Source organism: Pieris rapae, chromosome 13, assembly GCF_905147795.1.
Source record: "Pieris rapae chromosome 13, ilPieRapa1.1, whole genome shotgun sequence".
Lineage (NCBI taxonomy): Eukaryota > Metazoa > Arthropoda > Insecta > Lepidoptera > Pieridae > Pieris > Pieris rapae.
Window position 1 is genome coordinate 1827661 of NC_059521.1, and position 19513 is coordinate 1847173.

General features: G+C 31.6%; 1 protein-coding gene across 1 annotated transcript in view; it reads left to right on the top strand.

The window, feature by feature from the left end:
• Positions 1-12252, top strand: part of LOC110992595 (GTP-binding protein REM 1) — a 78162-nt gene extending 65910 nt beyond the window's left edge. Inside the window, exons 3-5 of the mRNA XM_022258481.2 lie at positions 1916-2001; positions 6421-6610; positions 9421-12252. Coding sequence (XP_022114173.2) covers positions 1916-2001; positions 6421-6610; positions 9421-9698 — 554 coding nt within the window. The 3' untranslated portion in view covers positions 9699-12252. The remainder of the gene's footprint in view (positions 1-1915; positions 2002-6420; positions 6611-9420) is intronic.
• Positions 12253-19513: the final 7261 nt, after the last annotated feature.

Sequence of the window (19513 nt, forward strand, 5' to 3'; positions counted from 1 at the left end):
TACACGTTACTTAGCTCAAGTTTGCAGATACAATTTGTGAATTGCGGGTATGTTATATGACATAAATTATGAAATGTAAGTTATGTATAATATATATAATAGACTGATTCAAAATAAAAATAAAATTTCTTTATTTTCATTGTAAAAGTTTTTTTTCAATGCATTTTATATGGGAAAGGGAACCCCCATGCGCCATCTCAATTTTCAAGATATCAAGCTCATTTTTTAGTGTTACAAAGAAGCTTTTTAGATATATTTACTGAAAAAAAATTATTCTTTATTATTATTATTACTTATTTTATTTATATGTATATATATAAGACAAGACAAGATCCGATTCTGGGTCTTGACTTAATGTATATAACTTCTTGATGGGGCAGAGGGCGTCCACAGTATTCCCTGAAATTTGTTTTTGTTTTACAAATGAAGTCCCTTGAATGTCCATATCTATTTAAAGATTCAGGAGACTTCATTCAATAGATTATAAGAATAAACTGTTTTTTAACTTTACATATATGTGGGTTAAATGATTACTAAACGCGTATTGTTTATGTAAGAGATGTCTAGTAAATGTCAGTTGCAATGTAGTATCGTTAATCTGTGGCTGGGACATAAAAACGTCAGACCCTCGGGCATTCTCGGAAATTTATATTGAACCCAGATGTTCCTTATAAAACTCTGGAACTTTATAAAAATATTTTAGGCACAATTTTGTCTTCTCCATAACCTTGAGTAATATTATAAAGAGTATATTATTTAAAAAAGGTCAAATAATGTAAAAAAATAATTTTACCATACAACTTAGCAAGACATAATATGTTTGTGTGAATTTCGAATCGAATTTAATCATATCTAAACATTATTTTTAACAACAACAAAATATCTTTTTTCATGTAGGTAAATATGAATGTCATAAAATTAAATTAATTGTAATTTTACATTTACTACCAGTTTGCAAGTCAAGGGCGTAGAGCGGGAAAGAAGAACTGGCAAGAAACTTTTAAACGATTCTAATACGAACTAAACAATATTTTAAATTAACTTCTGAATATTTATAAACATCGTACTTAAACGTATACTTCTTCGTATGTATATGTATATATGTAAGGCAATGACGTAACTGTTGATGTAAAGTCAATTAAAAACTGTTATTACTAATAGTTTATTTGATTTGCCAATATTGCTAGATCAATAAATTTAACTTCTTTTTAAGTTTATAGTAATAACGAATTATAGTCAATATTAAAAGATGAAAAGACATAAACGATACGTGAAACTTTGAATAGTGGCACAGGAGTATAAAAATGATTAAAAATAATTAAGAAAACATGAAGATTTAAAGATACTACCATACTTAATAAGTAATCAATTGTTGTTGTATGTGCTAACAATTTCTTGGTAATTTCATGGGCTAACGGAGCAATTGCAAAAAGTCCTGCTCTCACTCCCTTGGCGTACAAAATTTAGAAGCATTATTTCACTGACGTTCAGAAAGGTTCCTTAAGTTAGGTAAAGATTTGATTTTTTATAGCGCTATTGGATTATTAGCAAAAGGATTTTAGTTTTACATTTAGGTAACACGCAATTCTTATCCGATTATAATAACCTACTTTTTAAAAAAATTATTTAGGAAAAGCTGTGTAAAAAGGCTTTCTATAAAGTTAACGATTGTCTGGTTGATGAAAGAAATCAGTAAATTCGCGATATTTGTTTTACAATAAGTATTGATTTCGATTTTGTATGATGATTTGCTATTTTAAAAGAGTTCTTAACGCCAGCCTTTTCTGTCATCTCCTGTCTTCTTTGGCGATGAGATGACGGGGAATAAGTGATACCTGTATCTGATTTTCCATAATAAACAAATAATTTTTCTATGTTTCAAGCATAACCTTTATATTGTTTTAATTTTTTATAGATGCGGACGGCACGGAGCAGAAAGTATCAATTCTACTAAATGGCGAGGAATCCGAGCTATATTTCGTAAACTGCACAAGTACAAGGGTAAGATATATTTTATTATAATGAAATTTTAATAAACCACCTTTTCCAACAAAAACTCTGAGTTCAATTATTTTTGGTTAAGTTTATATGTACTAAGGTGCACGATCTAATGCTACTAATATGAGTGTAGAGTTCAACTCGCATTAATCATAGATAGGAAATTCCACCCCACAACGTAATCCATCAATCATTCAGACGGGCGCAATCTAAACATTGTATCGAGTAACAATCGGACTAAACTTTTTGAATCCACTCTTTTAACCGCACTGTATGAGGGGTTGAAAATATACTAAGTGTATATTTATCGCTTCTTCCTCTGTTGTTTTATCTGAGAATTGCATATAAGCTTGGAATACATAAGTGAAAGTTTTACTTTTATATGCAATTTAATAGCTTTCTCTATCCAGCTAAACCAGTGTATCCCCAACCTTTTTTGTGCTTTTTCACTTAAGAAACTTAAATGATACGCTGGAGGCAGTAATTACTAGTAAATTTAAAAAAAAACTTAACTTATAATTTCAATAAATTTTTTCGCGCCTTACCAATCAAATTACCCTACGTGGGGCATATGCCCCACATTGAGAAAAATTTATCTAACCACACCTATAAAAACTATTAAGATTTTTATTCGTACAAAGTTTGTAGTCGCCTCATTAAATAAAATGAAGACTCTCCATGAAAGGGCTAAAGCTTAAATTTAATACTGGATACTTTAAAATGACATCCCTTTAAGCCCTTGAATATGAGACTCACGGATGAATTATTAATTTTAACCGAGACCAAAAATGAGTGCCCGGAGTTAAGTATAATTTCGGTGGCGTCCAAAACCCAATGTTATTAAATTTTGAACTTTGAACTTACTGCCTTTAAAGGTCTAACTGCGATAGTGACTATAAAAAAAACAAACACATAAAATCGTCTATTATCCGGAAATACTGAATCATTAAACATATGTACTCTTTTATCTCTTTCTGTCATATTTTGTTTACGCTATGATGAAAATTTATTTATTTATTTATTTATCACTACATTTTTCTATCTTAACAGTAATTACTAATACGATAGAATTCCAAAATCCCACACCAACTATTCTAGATAAAAACATTAAAAATTTAAACTTATATTCCTAAATCTATCTATCCTATAATATATCTATAAAATAGATGCATAGATCGAACAATACGTTATAGCAGTTATCTAAACCGATGGATTTATTACATATATGCTTAACAAAATTGTAGCAGAACTTCCAACAAAAAGGATGTCTTGGAAATCAGAGATTTAATAATGTATAAGAAATCTTACAGCTAATAAATAATCAATGAGACGTGATTATATGGTGCCCCAGAAATAACGACCTCAAATAAAATGAAGGTTATATATTTAATTAATATTTGTTGTATATGTTAGTAAATAATCCATCAATGTCGGAAATCATATCGATAAGATCACTAATTGGAGAACAAATTATAAACAATTTACAAGACCTTGGATTTCTATAAAATCGTATAAAAATTTTACTCCAATCATATAACTCTTGAAACAAACCACAATTCCCTGTCAAGGGCATAAAATAGGGGAGAACTTCGTAAAAAAGCCTTCATTTTTATTAAAAATTAATTTGTCCCCTCCGAATGTGCAGACATTATACTACGCGTTCAGCTGTTTATTATTTCTGGTCTAATCCTCTTTTAAATCGATGACCTTAAAGTTATAAGAAACAAGCTGCCCCGGCGAACTTTGTTCCGCCTTAATGGCAATAAATAAGCAGTTTGTTTTTTTTATTGGAAAAAATACAAAAAAATTAAATACCTACATTAATCATTCATTATTATTTCTGTATTTTAGTACATAGGTTGTTCTTCACTTAAGTACCTTGTGATACACGACATTTTTTGTTTTATTATCAGGCGCAAAAACAAACAACGCTGATGGTCTTCCGAGCCGTGAACATGCCACGTATAATTGACCATGGGAAAAACATGAATGTTCTAGATTTAAACCACAAACTTTTAAGGATTGGCCTTGTGATTTGTTGATGGTCATGGCAAATGCAAGACGTATCGGAAATTGAAGTCTTTTAAATTCAAACGGCATATCGGTTGGGATCATCGGGATCCTCGGAATAAGAACTTCCTCACCTTTGAGATTTCCTATCATTATCGTAGCGTAAATTACATTGTTCTTCAATTTTCTAACCACCAAACGCATACCGTTGCAAAACTGTGCAACGGTTGGTTTATGTTTCGAAGCATGATTACTACGGAGCCAACCTTTAGGCGTAAATTGTGCGGTGGTAAGCCAGGCACGTCCAAAGAGTTTAAAAATTCAATTGGATAGTTGGTGGCTTCATCTTCATTTGTGACGCAGTCAATAGATTTGAATGAAGCATTGTTCCAATGATCTTATTTTGAATTATGTAGTTCAGGTCATCTACATCTTTATTCTTAGCCGCTAAAATTGCTCGCTCACTCAACCATTCATTATTTTTGTAGTTAGAAATAATGTTTGGAAACACATTGTTAATAAAATCGTCTTTTGATTCCATTCATCGACAGGTACTTGACCATTACCGATAGTCAGCAATTGCTCCGAGAAATCTTCAGCAGATGTATCATTAAGCAATGTAACTCTCATGTTTGTTGTCAGCTGCAGTTTCTTCACATAGCGCCATAGGTTTGACGACTTGAGGCAAGTGTTTATTTCGTCGACAGCCGTAGATCTTGGAATTACTGGCAGTATTTGGCGGAAATCGCCAGACAGTAAAATCATTGCTCCTCCAAAACATCTTGAGTCATTGCGTAAATCTTTTAATGTTCGGTTAAGTGCTTCTAATGCACGTTTATGCGCCATTGTGCATTCGTCCCAGATGATGATTTTCGATGCCGCTAAAACTTTTGCCATTGCTGAGTGTTTTGCAATATTACACGTTGGTTCTTCAATAGTTTGAAGATTTAACGGTAATTTTAATTCTGAATGAGCCGTACGGCATCCTTCTAACAATGTGACTGCTATTTCAGAAGAAGCAACTGCAACCGCTATGTTGGATCTCGCCCGAACAGTTGCTAAAACTAATGACATGAGGAATGTCTTGCCATTTTCATCATCGTTTGCCTTCATTAAAGTATCATAAACTTGCTTTTGTTGGTAATTCAACAGGGTTACATTCGTTTGAACTACTAAATCTAATTCCTGGTGATCATATTCACGTTCCCGCTCCAATACTCGATTAAATGCGTCTTTCGACAACAACAACAAATAGAAACATTAATCATTATTTGGATGAACTGAATACAAACGACCATGTCGAGTTTTATAGTTCTCTTCACTGTTTATACGAATGGGCAATGGCACTATCATTACATTTAATTATTTATTTAATAGAAATATTTTGAATATTGATTTCTTACAAATATCAAATTGTCATATATACGTCATTACATAGCTGTCATTATACGTCAATTACATAGCTATCATTTGCGTTTTATTATTCTTTTTTGTTATACCACGTTTTATAGTGACTGACGTTTCATGTCAAGTCCCACGGGAACGCTGCCGAACGGGATAAAAAGTATCCTATGTCCGTCTCCTGGCTCTAAGCTACCTCCATTCCAATTTTCACCCAAATCTGTTCTTCCGTTCTTGAGTTATAAGTGGTGTAACTAACACGACTTTTTCTTTTATATATATAGATAGTAATAATCCCAGGCTGTAAAATTTAAATTAATAGTGGCATAGAAATAATATTTAAATCGATAACTTTATACTCTTTATGTCAAACGGGAATCCATCATACATTGACTAAATAAAACTTTAAGAAAATACTTTTTTACCGGATTGTATATATTTTTATTGTAAACTTAAAATTATTTAACATAAATAAAACTTACAATTCTTCAATAAAAATTCAAAGGGTATAAGTTAAATTGAATAATAAATTATAATAAAATAATAACCTTTGAATTTTTATACATAACGTACAAATCAAATAAATATCTATTAATTGCATCGCCCAATAAATGAATGAATGAATAGTAGTTAATATCCATAGAACAGATATCATTCAACAGATATCATCAGTCAGTTTCAGTTTTTTCCACACAGGTCACGCTTATGTAGTTTTTATGGATATCATCTGAAAAAAAAAGTGACGATAGAAATGTATAAATAAAGACTTGTTGCTATTTTGTAAAAGTTTACTGATATTGGGGTAAATCCTTTTTTTAGGTGATTCATTGATTCATAGATACCGGTTTTCTCCCAATGTTTTCCTTTACCATACATAGCAGAAAATTAATTGCAGAGTTGTTGCTCGAGTTACTACCGAAACGGTTATAACTTATTTGAACATATTAACTATTCTATATATATAACTTAACTATTCTATCTTTAAAGTTAAACTATGTGTTATATCCACAGGAAGAGATAGACCGCTGCGAGCCACCAGATGCGTTCGTCGTAATATACTCTGTAGTAGACAAGGCATCCTTCCAGAAGGCTGAGCAGGAATTGGCCAGATTACTGGACTCTGACATGTTGAGATGCAGGCCGGCGGTTTTGGTTGGGAATAAAATAGATTTAGCGAGAAGCAGAGCTGTTTCGACACAAGGTGTGTATTGATTTTTTATTAAAATCGAGTTATTTTTTTTAATGTTGTCAATAGAGTATTTTTAATATATAGTTAATTTATACCATAATATATAATAAGCTCACATGAGCTAAATGCTAGTGTTACTAACAATGCAAAATCGTTTTAATGGACATTTAAAACAACAGTTCTAAACATCAAGAAAAAATGGAAAATGAGAATAAAAAAACAAACATTTAGCTAAGATAGTTTTAGAGTGATATGTGTATACAGCCGCGTCAGTAAAGGAATAGTGATAGTTTTTTTATCTAATTTATGCTAACGGAGTTCAGGAAATAAAATATTATAACTAGTTTTATGTTAATCACACAAAGCTATTCAAAAAGTGTATGTAAATGTGTTAAACAAATGAAATATAGAATCTACATAATTGTCAATAGCAAATTCGAAATTTAAAAACAACCGGCCGGCATCAAGTAGAAATTTGCTAATTAAGTGAACTACAATAAAAAGCAAGTAATGATCTGAAAGTCTATTCACATAACTTTTATAATAATTTACGCAATAAGAGTTAATAAAGCGATGTCCTATTATTGAGGCAAAGTGATTTCCCGGGAGACAGCTAGCCTCAAATTATTACAGCTATATTTTTCTTAATGATATTATTCAGAGTAAAGTGGCTTAGCGTCTTTGTTCGGGAATTTTACTTAGCTTTATTATATTCACTTGTTGCTAGTTTAACAATATTTTGATGTAAGCTAAAGGCCTGTATTCGCTTTGATTAGTTATTAGTGCAGATGATTAGTTGTCTGCGTATTTTATTTTTATTTTTTGTACTCCTACAGCTAACACAAAATACATATAATATCAAACAAATACACCGAGAACATAGCCACAGATGGAATACATGATATGTTATTACTAAAAAGATTTACAAAAAGGAACAAACAAACAAAGTATTCAATACAATTCACAAACTGATTAAATTTAATTAATTAAGGGTTGTGTATGGTGTAAAGTGTGGGTGTGTACGTGATGGTGTGTATGTGTGTCGTGCTTATGATGTAGATGATTTTGCGCTATGTATATTCTTAATACATGTTTTAACCACATTCCGCGATAACCTAAACAAGTCAATGCCTAAATAATGGTCATCGTATGTCCGAGCAGCGCGATACAAAACTGAGTTTTTTGCGTAATTAGTATTCATGTGAGGAACATGAAACAATGTACGAATACGAGTTTTATAAGCAGGAAAAGTTAAAGTGATTAGACGCCTGTTCTATTTTGCTGCGAGTAGTGACGCCGAGTGCGCCCTCCAACCTCCACCCTTCGCTTGGGCCTGCCAGATTATTATTCTTAACAGAGCCACTAAACAAGAATTGGACTTGACAAGATTGGACACTTGCACTCGCACTAATCAAAGTGAATACAGTCCTTAAGATTTAGGAAGACAGGAAGAGATCTTGAATTAGATTATCATGCTTCATGTGCACTTTTTACTTTTTTTAAGTATCCTATATCAGTTTAGTTTTTTTTTTTGTTTCTGTTAAGTATGTTTTTTTCCTTCTTACTGTATTTGTAATATGTATTTTAGCACTTCTTGTCTATCTTATGTAAATTAATCCATGTTTTTTTTGTTTTAATCACAGTGGTTGCCAAGAAGAAATCGCTCGAAAGCGCTATATAAGGCTGCCAGTTGCTTTTCATCAAATTATGTTTAATTTTTTTTTCTTTTATGTAATGCAACGAAGTTTTAATAAATAAGAGATATTTGACAGAAGCGTAATGCTCTTCTGTCTAATAATTAGCTACTTGAATATTAATGATCACTGAACCCTGAGATCAGCTTTAACACTTTTATTATTCTTTTAGGTTTTAGTTTAGTTCAGTTTTAGTTCTTAAATTTCTAGTGTTACATGTGATTCTATGTTTTTTGTAAATTATTTAAGTTAATGTGTTTCTTCAATATTTTTCTAAACAAGGGTTGCCTGGAAGTAATCACTGTTAGCAATAAGGCTTATTATATGTATGTTTAAGGTAGCGAAGTGTAAGTTAAGAAAAGGTCTATATACAAGTCTGATTATGTTTTGTTATATCGGATAAGAAGAGTCAAGTACTTTAGAATTGGTAGATGTACGTTTTTACAAACAAAATCATCTGTAAAGTGCCTTAATAAACCACACAAATTAATATATATATTATCGATCTATCTTGATTGAAATTTTATAATTACACGAAATATTTTCAATGAATATTCACAAATCAACAAAGTTTACATTCCATCCGGTAGCAACTAACTTTGAACGACGACGACTTGAGGGGACTCAGTTCCAAATAGAATTTGAGCTAAACCGCGCTATCGTGATTATATAGCGGAGTAATGGCGCTGGTATCAGCTGCTATTGTCATTATAATTTAATAATATCAAAACCAAATTAGGTCAAAACTATTCTGTGGTTTATTTGATTCGCCAAGAAATTTGATAGCTCTTATGTCTACTACGGATACCATCCATAAACAAAATAAACATTGTTGTTCGTGTAGTGGTATCAAATTCTTCATTCCAGCTATTAAAATTATTGACTGTAACAACATCATGTTTTCATTGAATAGCCGTACTTAATGTTATTTGTTATTTACTTTTAATGTGCCATTACACGGATTGATATCGGGCGAAACAAAATTTTGATCTCGAATAGGAGGCAAACTAAACATGTTTTCGTGTATTCCAATGAAAGTATTTAGAATAAGTAAATTTATAATATTGAGAAAGTTTTACTTAAATATAATCAGATACCGATGATTTATTTTAATAATTTTGTCCACAGACGGTAAATGCCTCGCGTGCACATACAAAGCGAAATTCATAGAAGTGTCAGTTGGCATCAACCACAACGTCGACGAACTCCTTGTCGGCATCCTCAACCAGATCAGGCTAAAGCAGCAGCAGTTCACCTCCGATGGAGGCAGAGAGTCGTCACCCGCACACTGGTATAAATCCCGGGGTGTTGTACGCGCAAGTATGAAAGCGCGGCAAATGCTAACATGGATCTTTGGGAAAGAGGATTCGAAATTCAAAAATTGTGAGAACTTACATGTTCTGTGAGTAGAATCGGATGGCCCCGTTTTTGTATAGACAGTAAAACGAGGCTGTGAAGTGATTAGACATTTGAAGTGTCCAGTGTGTGGTAGCAATTTAAATTTTATTAGAACACCCATTCGATGTAATACGAAAGCGAAATCGATTATCTGATATAACATATTTTAAATATAGAACATGAGTGTCATTTAAACGACTAGTGTTGTTTTTTTTAATAAATTATTATTTCATTGTACTTAATACAAATTATATTTTGATTTTTTTCGATAAAAAATTCTCATTTTTTTTAAGGATCAAATCTTATTGACGATGTTAGTTAATATTTGTTTATTGGCTAATGCTGGACACAATAATCGGATAAAGGGCCAAAATTCTGACATACGTCAGACGATAAGTGCCAATGCTTGAGAGAATTTATTAAGCTTAAATAAATCAGTATTTTGTCCTTTATATTATAAAACTTGTATTGTGAGCAATATAACCTAGATAGAAAATATACTCAAGAGTTTAAATTTTATATAAATCGCTAGTAATAATTCTATGTAAATAGTCCATAAAGCCCGGGTCCACTACAAAATTTCCTTCCAACTAGACCTCTTTTTTCATAGAAGACCTACGTATTTTCCTATATAACTTATAAGTACCGATTTCCTAACATAGTATCAACAGTTTCAGTCCTAGACAATAGATAATAAATCAGCCTGTAAACCATAATCGATACAAACGTAAATTATTATTAAATGTTTCAATGTTTCGAGTGGTTCATAAACTGGCAATATAAAAATATATAGAAAGGTGTTATATGTGTCTATAATCAATAATTCAGCGCCATCTCGTGGGTACATCACTAAAGTATTCCAATGTTAGGCAAAGTATTTAACGATAGCATTTAATACTTTGTACAGTTTTTGACATGTAGCAGTTTTTGATTCTTCATTGATACTACGTGTGCGATGTCTAAGATCTTGATATTTACTCTACTCTGAACTATCTAGTCTTAAATAATGTTAAAACTTTCATAATTGTAAATATAAACTGCATATGCACCGAAGGATTTGATGTTGTTTGTGTATAATTGTATAATTATAAAGTAGGTTATTTAATAATGAAATCAAAAGTCAGCCATAATGTTCGTTGTTCTTTAGTGGGTGATTGACTAAATACTTCTATTTAGCCTTTATTCAGCCAATAAATTACATGAAACACAGAGTATAAGATCAATAATTATTTTTAAAAGATGGAAAATTGAGATTCGTTGCCATTTAAATCTCTTCATAAAAAATAAAACCGTCTACTTACAACGCTATATGTAAACTCATCTTCATCCAGTGTTTGACAGAAGGAGATAAAAAGTTTTTGTAGACTATACAGTCGTTGTCATACTGTAACTCCCTAAAAAATCAAATGACTATTGGCATGACTTTTACGTACTTTACCCGCGCAAAGCCGGCTATTTTTCATAAATTAATATAAATATGTAGTGCCTTTATCTTATCTAAATGGTGTTTTTATCGTAATTAAGTATAATTAATTATAATAAATTTTATATGTGTTTAGATTATTATAAGTGTGTAGTATATCCATATAATATATTGAGCGTTATTTTCATAAGGAATTTTGATTCATACTAAACTGTCTGCTATCTGCACAAATATAATATTACTTTAAATGAATTTCCATTGAACATTGTAATTGGTAGTTACAATTAACTATCAATTATCAAAATCTCTGCTTTCAAATTTTACCTCTCTAACATATATACATGTGAATTTGTTACATTATGTACTTAACTAGATTTATCGAAATTGTTGCCACCGAACGACTACCACATCTAGACTATATGTTTAGTGTAATATCGGCCATGCCAGTGCCATCTATTGAAGCAAGGCTGGTATGTTTTCCGCTGGATTTTCCGGACTAATTGTGCCCCCATTTCATTAAAATATATGTAAATAATGTAATAAATTCGGGTATAACCATTAAAGTTTAAATACATCAGTCTAAATAACCAAAGTACTTTATCAATACTTTGTAAATAATAAGACTAATTTTAATATAAAAGAGGTTATATACAAGAACTACCATTACCAAATATGCCCTAATTCACTTACTTAACTTAAGGCTTAAGTGCAGCTTAAATTTTGGATCATTTAAGAGTAATTAATCGGATTACCGTTCGAAAGCTTTGGCCGGACAGAATTGGAACTCACATTTCATACTGGATTATGTCTGTGTAACTAACTTTGTGCTTGTCGTTATGACAAGCAATGAAATGCTATAATAATCAAATCAAACCGAATCAAAATACATTTATTAATGTAGGTAACATACACTTATGAACGTCAAAATAGAAATATACATTGAAAGCTTATATCAGATTAAAATTCTAATTTTGCACTTACTGCCAGTTCTCAAATCAAGTGCGTAGAACGAAAGAGAAGATCGCCAAGTCTTTTCTTTTACATAACGTTTGTAAGGAGCTGCAACCATTACACCATGTTCCATGTGACATCTTAAGTAATAAAAAATAATAAAATAAATCAAAAACAAATATTTGCCCTCTATGTGCAGGAGGCATGAATGAAATAGGAGCACGATCTTACGTTCTCGTGGGAACAACACACAAATACATAGTCGAAACAACTAATATCACCGCATACACGAATTCAAGTACGACCAGTCACCATAAGCAGCACCCGTTCTCGAGTATGCCGCATGGCCAGCCATCGGCCCTCTCGCCATATTTTAGGGAGAGATACAACTCGACGCATGGACGCCGCTACAAGCAATATAATGTTTATAACTATTGAGTTAATCCAATCTAATTAGAACAGTGTTAACCTGGTGGTTTAGTGTAGGGCGGCGATTTCTACAGCTGATGGCGTAGCGGGATGAGGACAAGACTGTGTCGCACAGTTACCGTGTCCTGCCTGTCAAGGGGTTTGGTAGTTTTTCACAACAGGACAGTAGTGCCGTGGGAAGGTATGCGTATTTCCCCTCGAAAATGTATCTTCTCTTATACGCATTAAAATCTTTCTTACACTGTCATCCGAAGATTGATTTACCAAAATTTAATTTAATTAATAATATAAATGAAGTAAATATGAGGTATATCGAGTAAATGTAATAAACTGCGTCTTATTTTATTGTTACTTCCCAAAACAATAAGTATCTACTTGATACAATACGAGAACTACAGTAATTACACTCGTATATATTACAAACAGCTTGAACAAAGAACTGAACATACAACTGTAACTTGATGAAAACGTGGACTAAAAATGAAGAAGTAAGTTTTTGTTGCGATGTTTCTAGAGAAATGACACAATTATAGTTACTCAGAATAACCTTTGCCCCTGTCTGAAAATGTAAGTTCATTTTTAATATGATTGAATAACGCAACTTTTAATATAATTAAATTACACTAACTTCTATTTTATCCATGTTTATGACTAGCTTATCTTTATGTAACACAAATTATATACTGTATTAAGTGCTAAATGTACAGTAATACGTTTCATTAATTTTTATAATACTAAAATGTTTTAAGTAATGTATAGTTCTAGTCTACTGTAAATAAACCGATTGACAATAAATTTGTTTACTGTATAGTTATTTTTTATTTTTTCCCACTTAACCTTAAAGCCATTAAATTCAAAATTGACTCGCAATAACAATGCAAGAAAAGTATTTTTGACTTTAATGAAGTTTAAAGAATATGCATAACGCAATATGACCTGCATCATAAGAATACCCCACTAAATACCATCACTTTCACACAATGGTGTGTACACAGCCAAATTAGTAATTACTAAGTTAAATGTATTGTAATATTTTTATAAATGTATAAACCTTTTTGCAAATATTCTTTGGTATAATTAATAATTACATTTCATGTATAGATTATGTTAACTGTTCTATATTCTACTTCTGTTCCACTAAAAATTTAAAGGCATCGCAACCAAAGAGAAGATTTAAGAATTTTTTTCTACATGAATCACGAAATTATTTTATAAATATATTATTACTTTTTTTTTTACTTTTACTTTATTACGCACAAGCGGCGTTAGCTACGCTTAGTGTAAGATAGATGCTACGAATGCTACGAAGCTACGGTCACAATGATGCTTGCTACGTAAGTACTACTTGCTACGTTACTTCGCTGTGAGTGTAAGTATTACTACAGTCAAAAATGTATTGAGGTTTGACTTTTGATTTTAAATCTTACTCTAAGTCGTGACTTCGTTTTAAAAACCTTTATTAGGGTATACATAGTATAGATTAAGTAATATATATCTCCATTCAGGATATCATCAACAGATTTTGACAGAGACAAATGTATACTTTACTTAAAAATATAAGACAGTGATTTTTTTAAATCAACTTAAGGATTATGGTAATAAATTAATGCAATGAAATGCCTATTTATACAAGTAAGACTGGTCATCGTTTAGAGCTTTTTTTATTATTATTTACTCTACTCCCCTGCCATCGTGTCCATATATGTGAATATGGGGCAGTGTATAGCGTCAATCGTTTAGAGCTGATAACAGTTGCATTTCTTTTTAATTTAAAGCTTTAAACATCTATAATTCACACACTGTAATAAGAATGTCGTAAGGAACGTATGTCTTACAAAATGTGTCAGGCACAAGACTTGCTTGAATCAGTATGAAATAAAGTAAAACTGAACGCGATATTTGGTTTGTAGACAACGAGGATATTCATCAAGTTATAGGACTTTTAGGTAAAGTACACTGCCTCCCACACTAGGATTCCCTGCGTTGTGGGCAGCCAGTCTCTTCCTTTTCACATGTAAACTATAATAAATTTTATGATTTCAACATAACACAAATTTAAAACTATTTTTGTACATTAACAATTATTTATATATCAGCATAGAACTGGTTCACAAGATATTCTTTGAGATTTTTAGTATATGTTATGTGAGTTTGGTGATAATTTTGTTAACTAATTATTGACTAGATCGTATCGGCTCTAGGTAAAGGTTCAATACAATTTGAGGCTAAATTGAGAATATTCATTATTTATCTGGAATGATGTCTTTGCACTCGTCTACATTGTGCGTGGTTACAGTTTAGAGAAAACATGCGGCTGTTTAAAACTATCTTGTCAAAAATCATCAATGTCAAAAAGTATCACAGCTGTAGAAAAAGTTGTATTATCTGTATTGATTTCCCCGGAATTGTTATCGACTAAAAGATGAAGGAATTCTGCAGAAATTGCTCACGGTGTCCTCCATTATCTTTAGTTAACTAAGCATAGCATTTTTGATCGTCAAATGACGTATAAAAAAAAATATTTATCAGGAAACATATAGAAATATGACGCCGAGACCAGGAGGTTTCTGTGGTATTCTCTAAACAAACCTATTAAAACAGAAGTCAAAGGCAAGTTTACACAGCGTGTATATTAAAGGTACTAGAATCTAGAAATACGTAATTTAGTTGGGATTGAGCCAGATTCTGCTTCAGAGTAATACAGGTTAATGTTTAGAAAGAATAGATTCCGTTGCAGGATTACGGTAATATATAAAATGAAAATACGACGTTGCAAACTTTGCAGATAGAAGTTTAAGTTGTGGAAGAGTTTACAAACTTCTATTAATAATGTTACAAATGTGATCCGTTGAAAAGTCAAGTTGCCATTTAACTGATATTATTGTGGGAACAGGCGTAAAGGTCACACATATTTCTATTGATATTTAGAAAGGTTGAATATTCTTTATTCATTACATAAGTACATTTTTGTTTAAAAAAAATGTTTTTTTTTAATCTGAAACATAAGTACTATAAGTACACACAAGTAGTATAATAGTGATATTTGTAACACGTGGACGAAAATTGACAATTGAAATTTTGAAACGACGACGAATATTTTTGAGTGATTAATGATTCACTTTATTACTTATATATATACTAGCAGACTCGGCCAAGCGTTGCTGTGGCTAAGGTTTTTGTTATATAACATAGTAGTAAACTATTCAAGAGAAAAGGTACGAGAACTTATGTGAAACGTTGGTAGTTTTAACACATTTGTTAGAATTGTATCCAATAATTAACAAATTTTTGCAATAAAATAATATTGCGGTTACAAATTGAGATATAAGCAATGCTATATTTTAAGTTAGATCAAACTGCACGGTGTGCAAATTTGATTGATATCGGTTCGGTAGCTTAGGAGTCCATAGCGGACAAATAACGTGATACGTAATTTATATGTATTAAGATTGTAAAATAATCTTGAAATTCATGAAACATTAAATTATTTAATATGTGCACACGTCAACAGCCTTAATTATTTGTTAAGGGCCTATCCGGTCACCAACCTCCAGAAAGTATATTGTTTCTTTCCCTTTTTTTGTCATAGTTTCATAAAAGCAAATGGAAAAAATATGTGGTGGAGTTGAATAGTATATGTATTCATTTTGAAAAATCGATACACGATAACTTCGCTTCATGGAAAAAAATCCAAACATAGCCAATTTTTAACACCGCAGACAACTCACTGACACAGCAATTCTTACTGGGATAGGTATTATTATAGTAATAAAATATCGTCTCATGTACAATAAGCAGATGCTTTTAATTGTACCTCCTCTCAGGCGTTCAGCGTTACTCGACTCTGACTATTGTCTCGGTCATCCGTTCAAAACTTTGTGAAGGAAAAAATATGTCTATGATAATAAATTTGTATTTATTGATTAAGATGAAATGCGATATCTTAGTCCCAAAAACTATGAATATGGCGAAAACTGAAAAGCGATAACATATACACCCAAAGAAGAATAATTAATATATTAAATGCACAAATTTAACGCCAATATTTGCTTAATACATGGCGTCTTGGCAAAAAATTGACTTTAAAACTCACCGCTAAATGAAAATACTACAGTGCCAAATTTAGCTTTTTTATGATTCCAAATCTCTAACATGATAGTATTAAAAATTCTATTGTAATTCAAATATGAGGGTGTCATTGACGAACTATATTATTGACAGGAAACATTATGTTGTGCGTACGAAAAGTGTATTGTTATGACATTTATTAATAGAAATTGTATTTCTGATATAAAAGATAAGACAAGGAAGCCAGATTGTCTTCGCTTGAAGGAAATACAATGTATTTTCCTTGACGTGCGCAAACAAAACGTGTTGGGGTTTGTCCCTCACTAACATACTGAAGGAGCGACGTTTTTATTAAATACGAGCGGAGTCTTCCGCCTTAATTTGGTCGTAGCACGATGATCAAAGCCTCAAGCTTTTCTCAGAACTAATAGATGTTTTAATACGCAAGTTACAATTCTTTGGCGTAACAAGATAAAAAATTGTATTTTTCGCCTTATTCAACGTTTGTAAAAAAAGACACTAACAATGGAAAAAACTAAAATGTTGACTATAGCACTTGTAACTTCAGGGTGTCGGTTTTAAGTGACGGTGTCTTCTTTGCCGATAAGTTGGGATGTCTACCGATTCAAATTTAATGACGTGGAATAAGTGATACCTGTACCTTATATTTGAAAATAAACATATTCTATAACATCTACGTATTCGTCAATATAACAATATCCAATTTATAATATCAAAAGATTATTTAATCTTTTGATATTATAAATATATTTATTTAAAATTTAAAATCAGTGTGAATACACCCTAGTCTCATCACTTCATGTTTAGACAGCATTGTCCGAGTGTCGCCCACGTCGTTCACAGAAACAGAATATATTATAACTTATTGTATTAAAATAAATGCGTTCAACCCCATTAGTTTTCATGGTTATTTATCTGTGCTATCTTAACAACTATCTATATATGTAAATCTATACTACTATCATAAACAGGAAATATTTGTATATGTTTGTAACGAATTAGCATTCAAATGAATGCTGATTAATTTTATTGCAAGAACAAGGTACCCTAAAAAAACCAATAATGTTACGCAATGTGTAAAAAAATGTCTATAAAATATCTTTCATCGCATGCGCTGCGAAAACTATTGATGTTAGAAAAATTTCCACAATATTAAACAACACATCAATATCAACAAAAAAAATTAAAATATCCACCCGCTAGTATTGCACTAATAAAATTATAAAATCACGTTCCATAATCAAAGCATTATTCAAATTTAAAAGTATTTAACCTTTTTTTCATTTAAAAAAACAAACGAAAAGCCATTATAACTGTATTTGAAAGTAAAATGTTAATAACTTGCGATCCCTCTCAATATACATTCAAATCTTTCAAAGCATTAAGAATTTCCGTGATTTTGCTCTTAAATCATTTTTACGGTTACTCTATTCCTTTTATCAATTAATCCAACCCTCGCTTCACCTTTTAGAATATTACTAATAAATTTAGTAAGTTAAAGAAATAGAAATAGAAATAAAAATTGTCTTTTATTAACATAAATTTTACACATTTAAAGAAAAACACTTTTTAACGGATTATAGTTATGTATTATTGTATTAAACTTATAATTATCTGAACATAATTTTAAATTTAACCGACGTTTCCACAGCTGTAGAAAATGCGGTGACACTTTTTGACATTTAACACCGTCTTCAGTCACCCTGACCAAGCACGCTTTAAAGCACGCGAAACGTCGGTTAAATTTAAAATTATAAGTTTAAATACAATAATACCTAACTATAATCCGTAAAAAAGTGTTTTTCTTAAAAGTTAAAGAAACAAACTTAGATATAAACGACGAAAGTAAATAATGAGTCAATTAGCCCGCTCACTGCTTTATTTATATGCATAATAATAAAATAAAACTCTCTCATAATCATCAAATTAATAATTATTAATTCCAAATTATACTCGAGCAGAATTAAAAATAAACTTTGCAACTTGGCTTAAAACCGCAAACAACATTGCGGCATGAATAAGGAAGTGATCCTGACTAGTATGTATGAAGTGTGACTACAAGGTATTTAAAAATTGAAGCCTTTAAAGAAAACACTTTTCGCGAGTTACCTCTCTGGACGTACGCAAATTGTGAGGGTGGGGGATTGGTCTAGTACAGAGCTACCAGTGACCTTCGGTGTGCCGCAGGGCAGCGTTCTGGGACCCACACTGTTCCTTATTTATATAAATGAACTGTGTGGGATGGACCTTAGAAATGGAAAAATTGTAGCCTTTGCTGATGACGCCGCCTTGTTGTTCCATGGTCAGGATTGGTCTGAGGCCTTTCAACATGCTCAGATAGGTTTGAATTTAGTTTCTGATTGGCTATTTAGAAGTTCCCTGGCCCTTAACTCTGATAAAACCAAATTCATAACCTTCGAAATTACGAAGCGTAAAATCCCTTCTAATCTTGAACTTGTGTCACATGCTGGATCATGTTTAACCAAAGTGCAATGCGGATGTCCAAAACTTACCTCCACAAGTACCTTGAAATACTTAGGTGTCATGCTAGATAGCAACCTGAATTTTCAAGCTCATATTGATCTATTGACCGGTAGAATTAGAAAATTGATTTATATATTCAAAATTTTGAGACACATTGCTAATCACACATTAATAAAAACCGTCTACTTATCACTATGTCAATCCATTCTGGGCTATTGTATATCTTCATGGGGTGGCTCCGCAAAAACACAACTTCTGAAGGTAGAAAGAGCTCAAAGAGCTATTCTCAAGGTAAGCGCTTTCCTTCCGTTCATGTATCCCACGGCAGAGACTTACAAACATTGGAAGGTTCTCACTGTTCGTCAAATCTTCATTCTTGCCACAATACTACGCAAACACTCACTTCTCAAATATGACCCACACCTCAATGATAATAAGCGTAGAAAA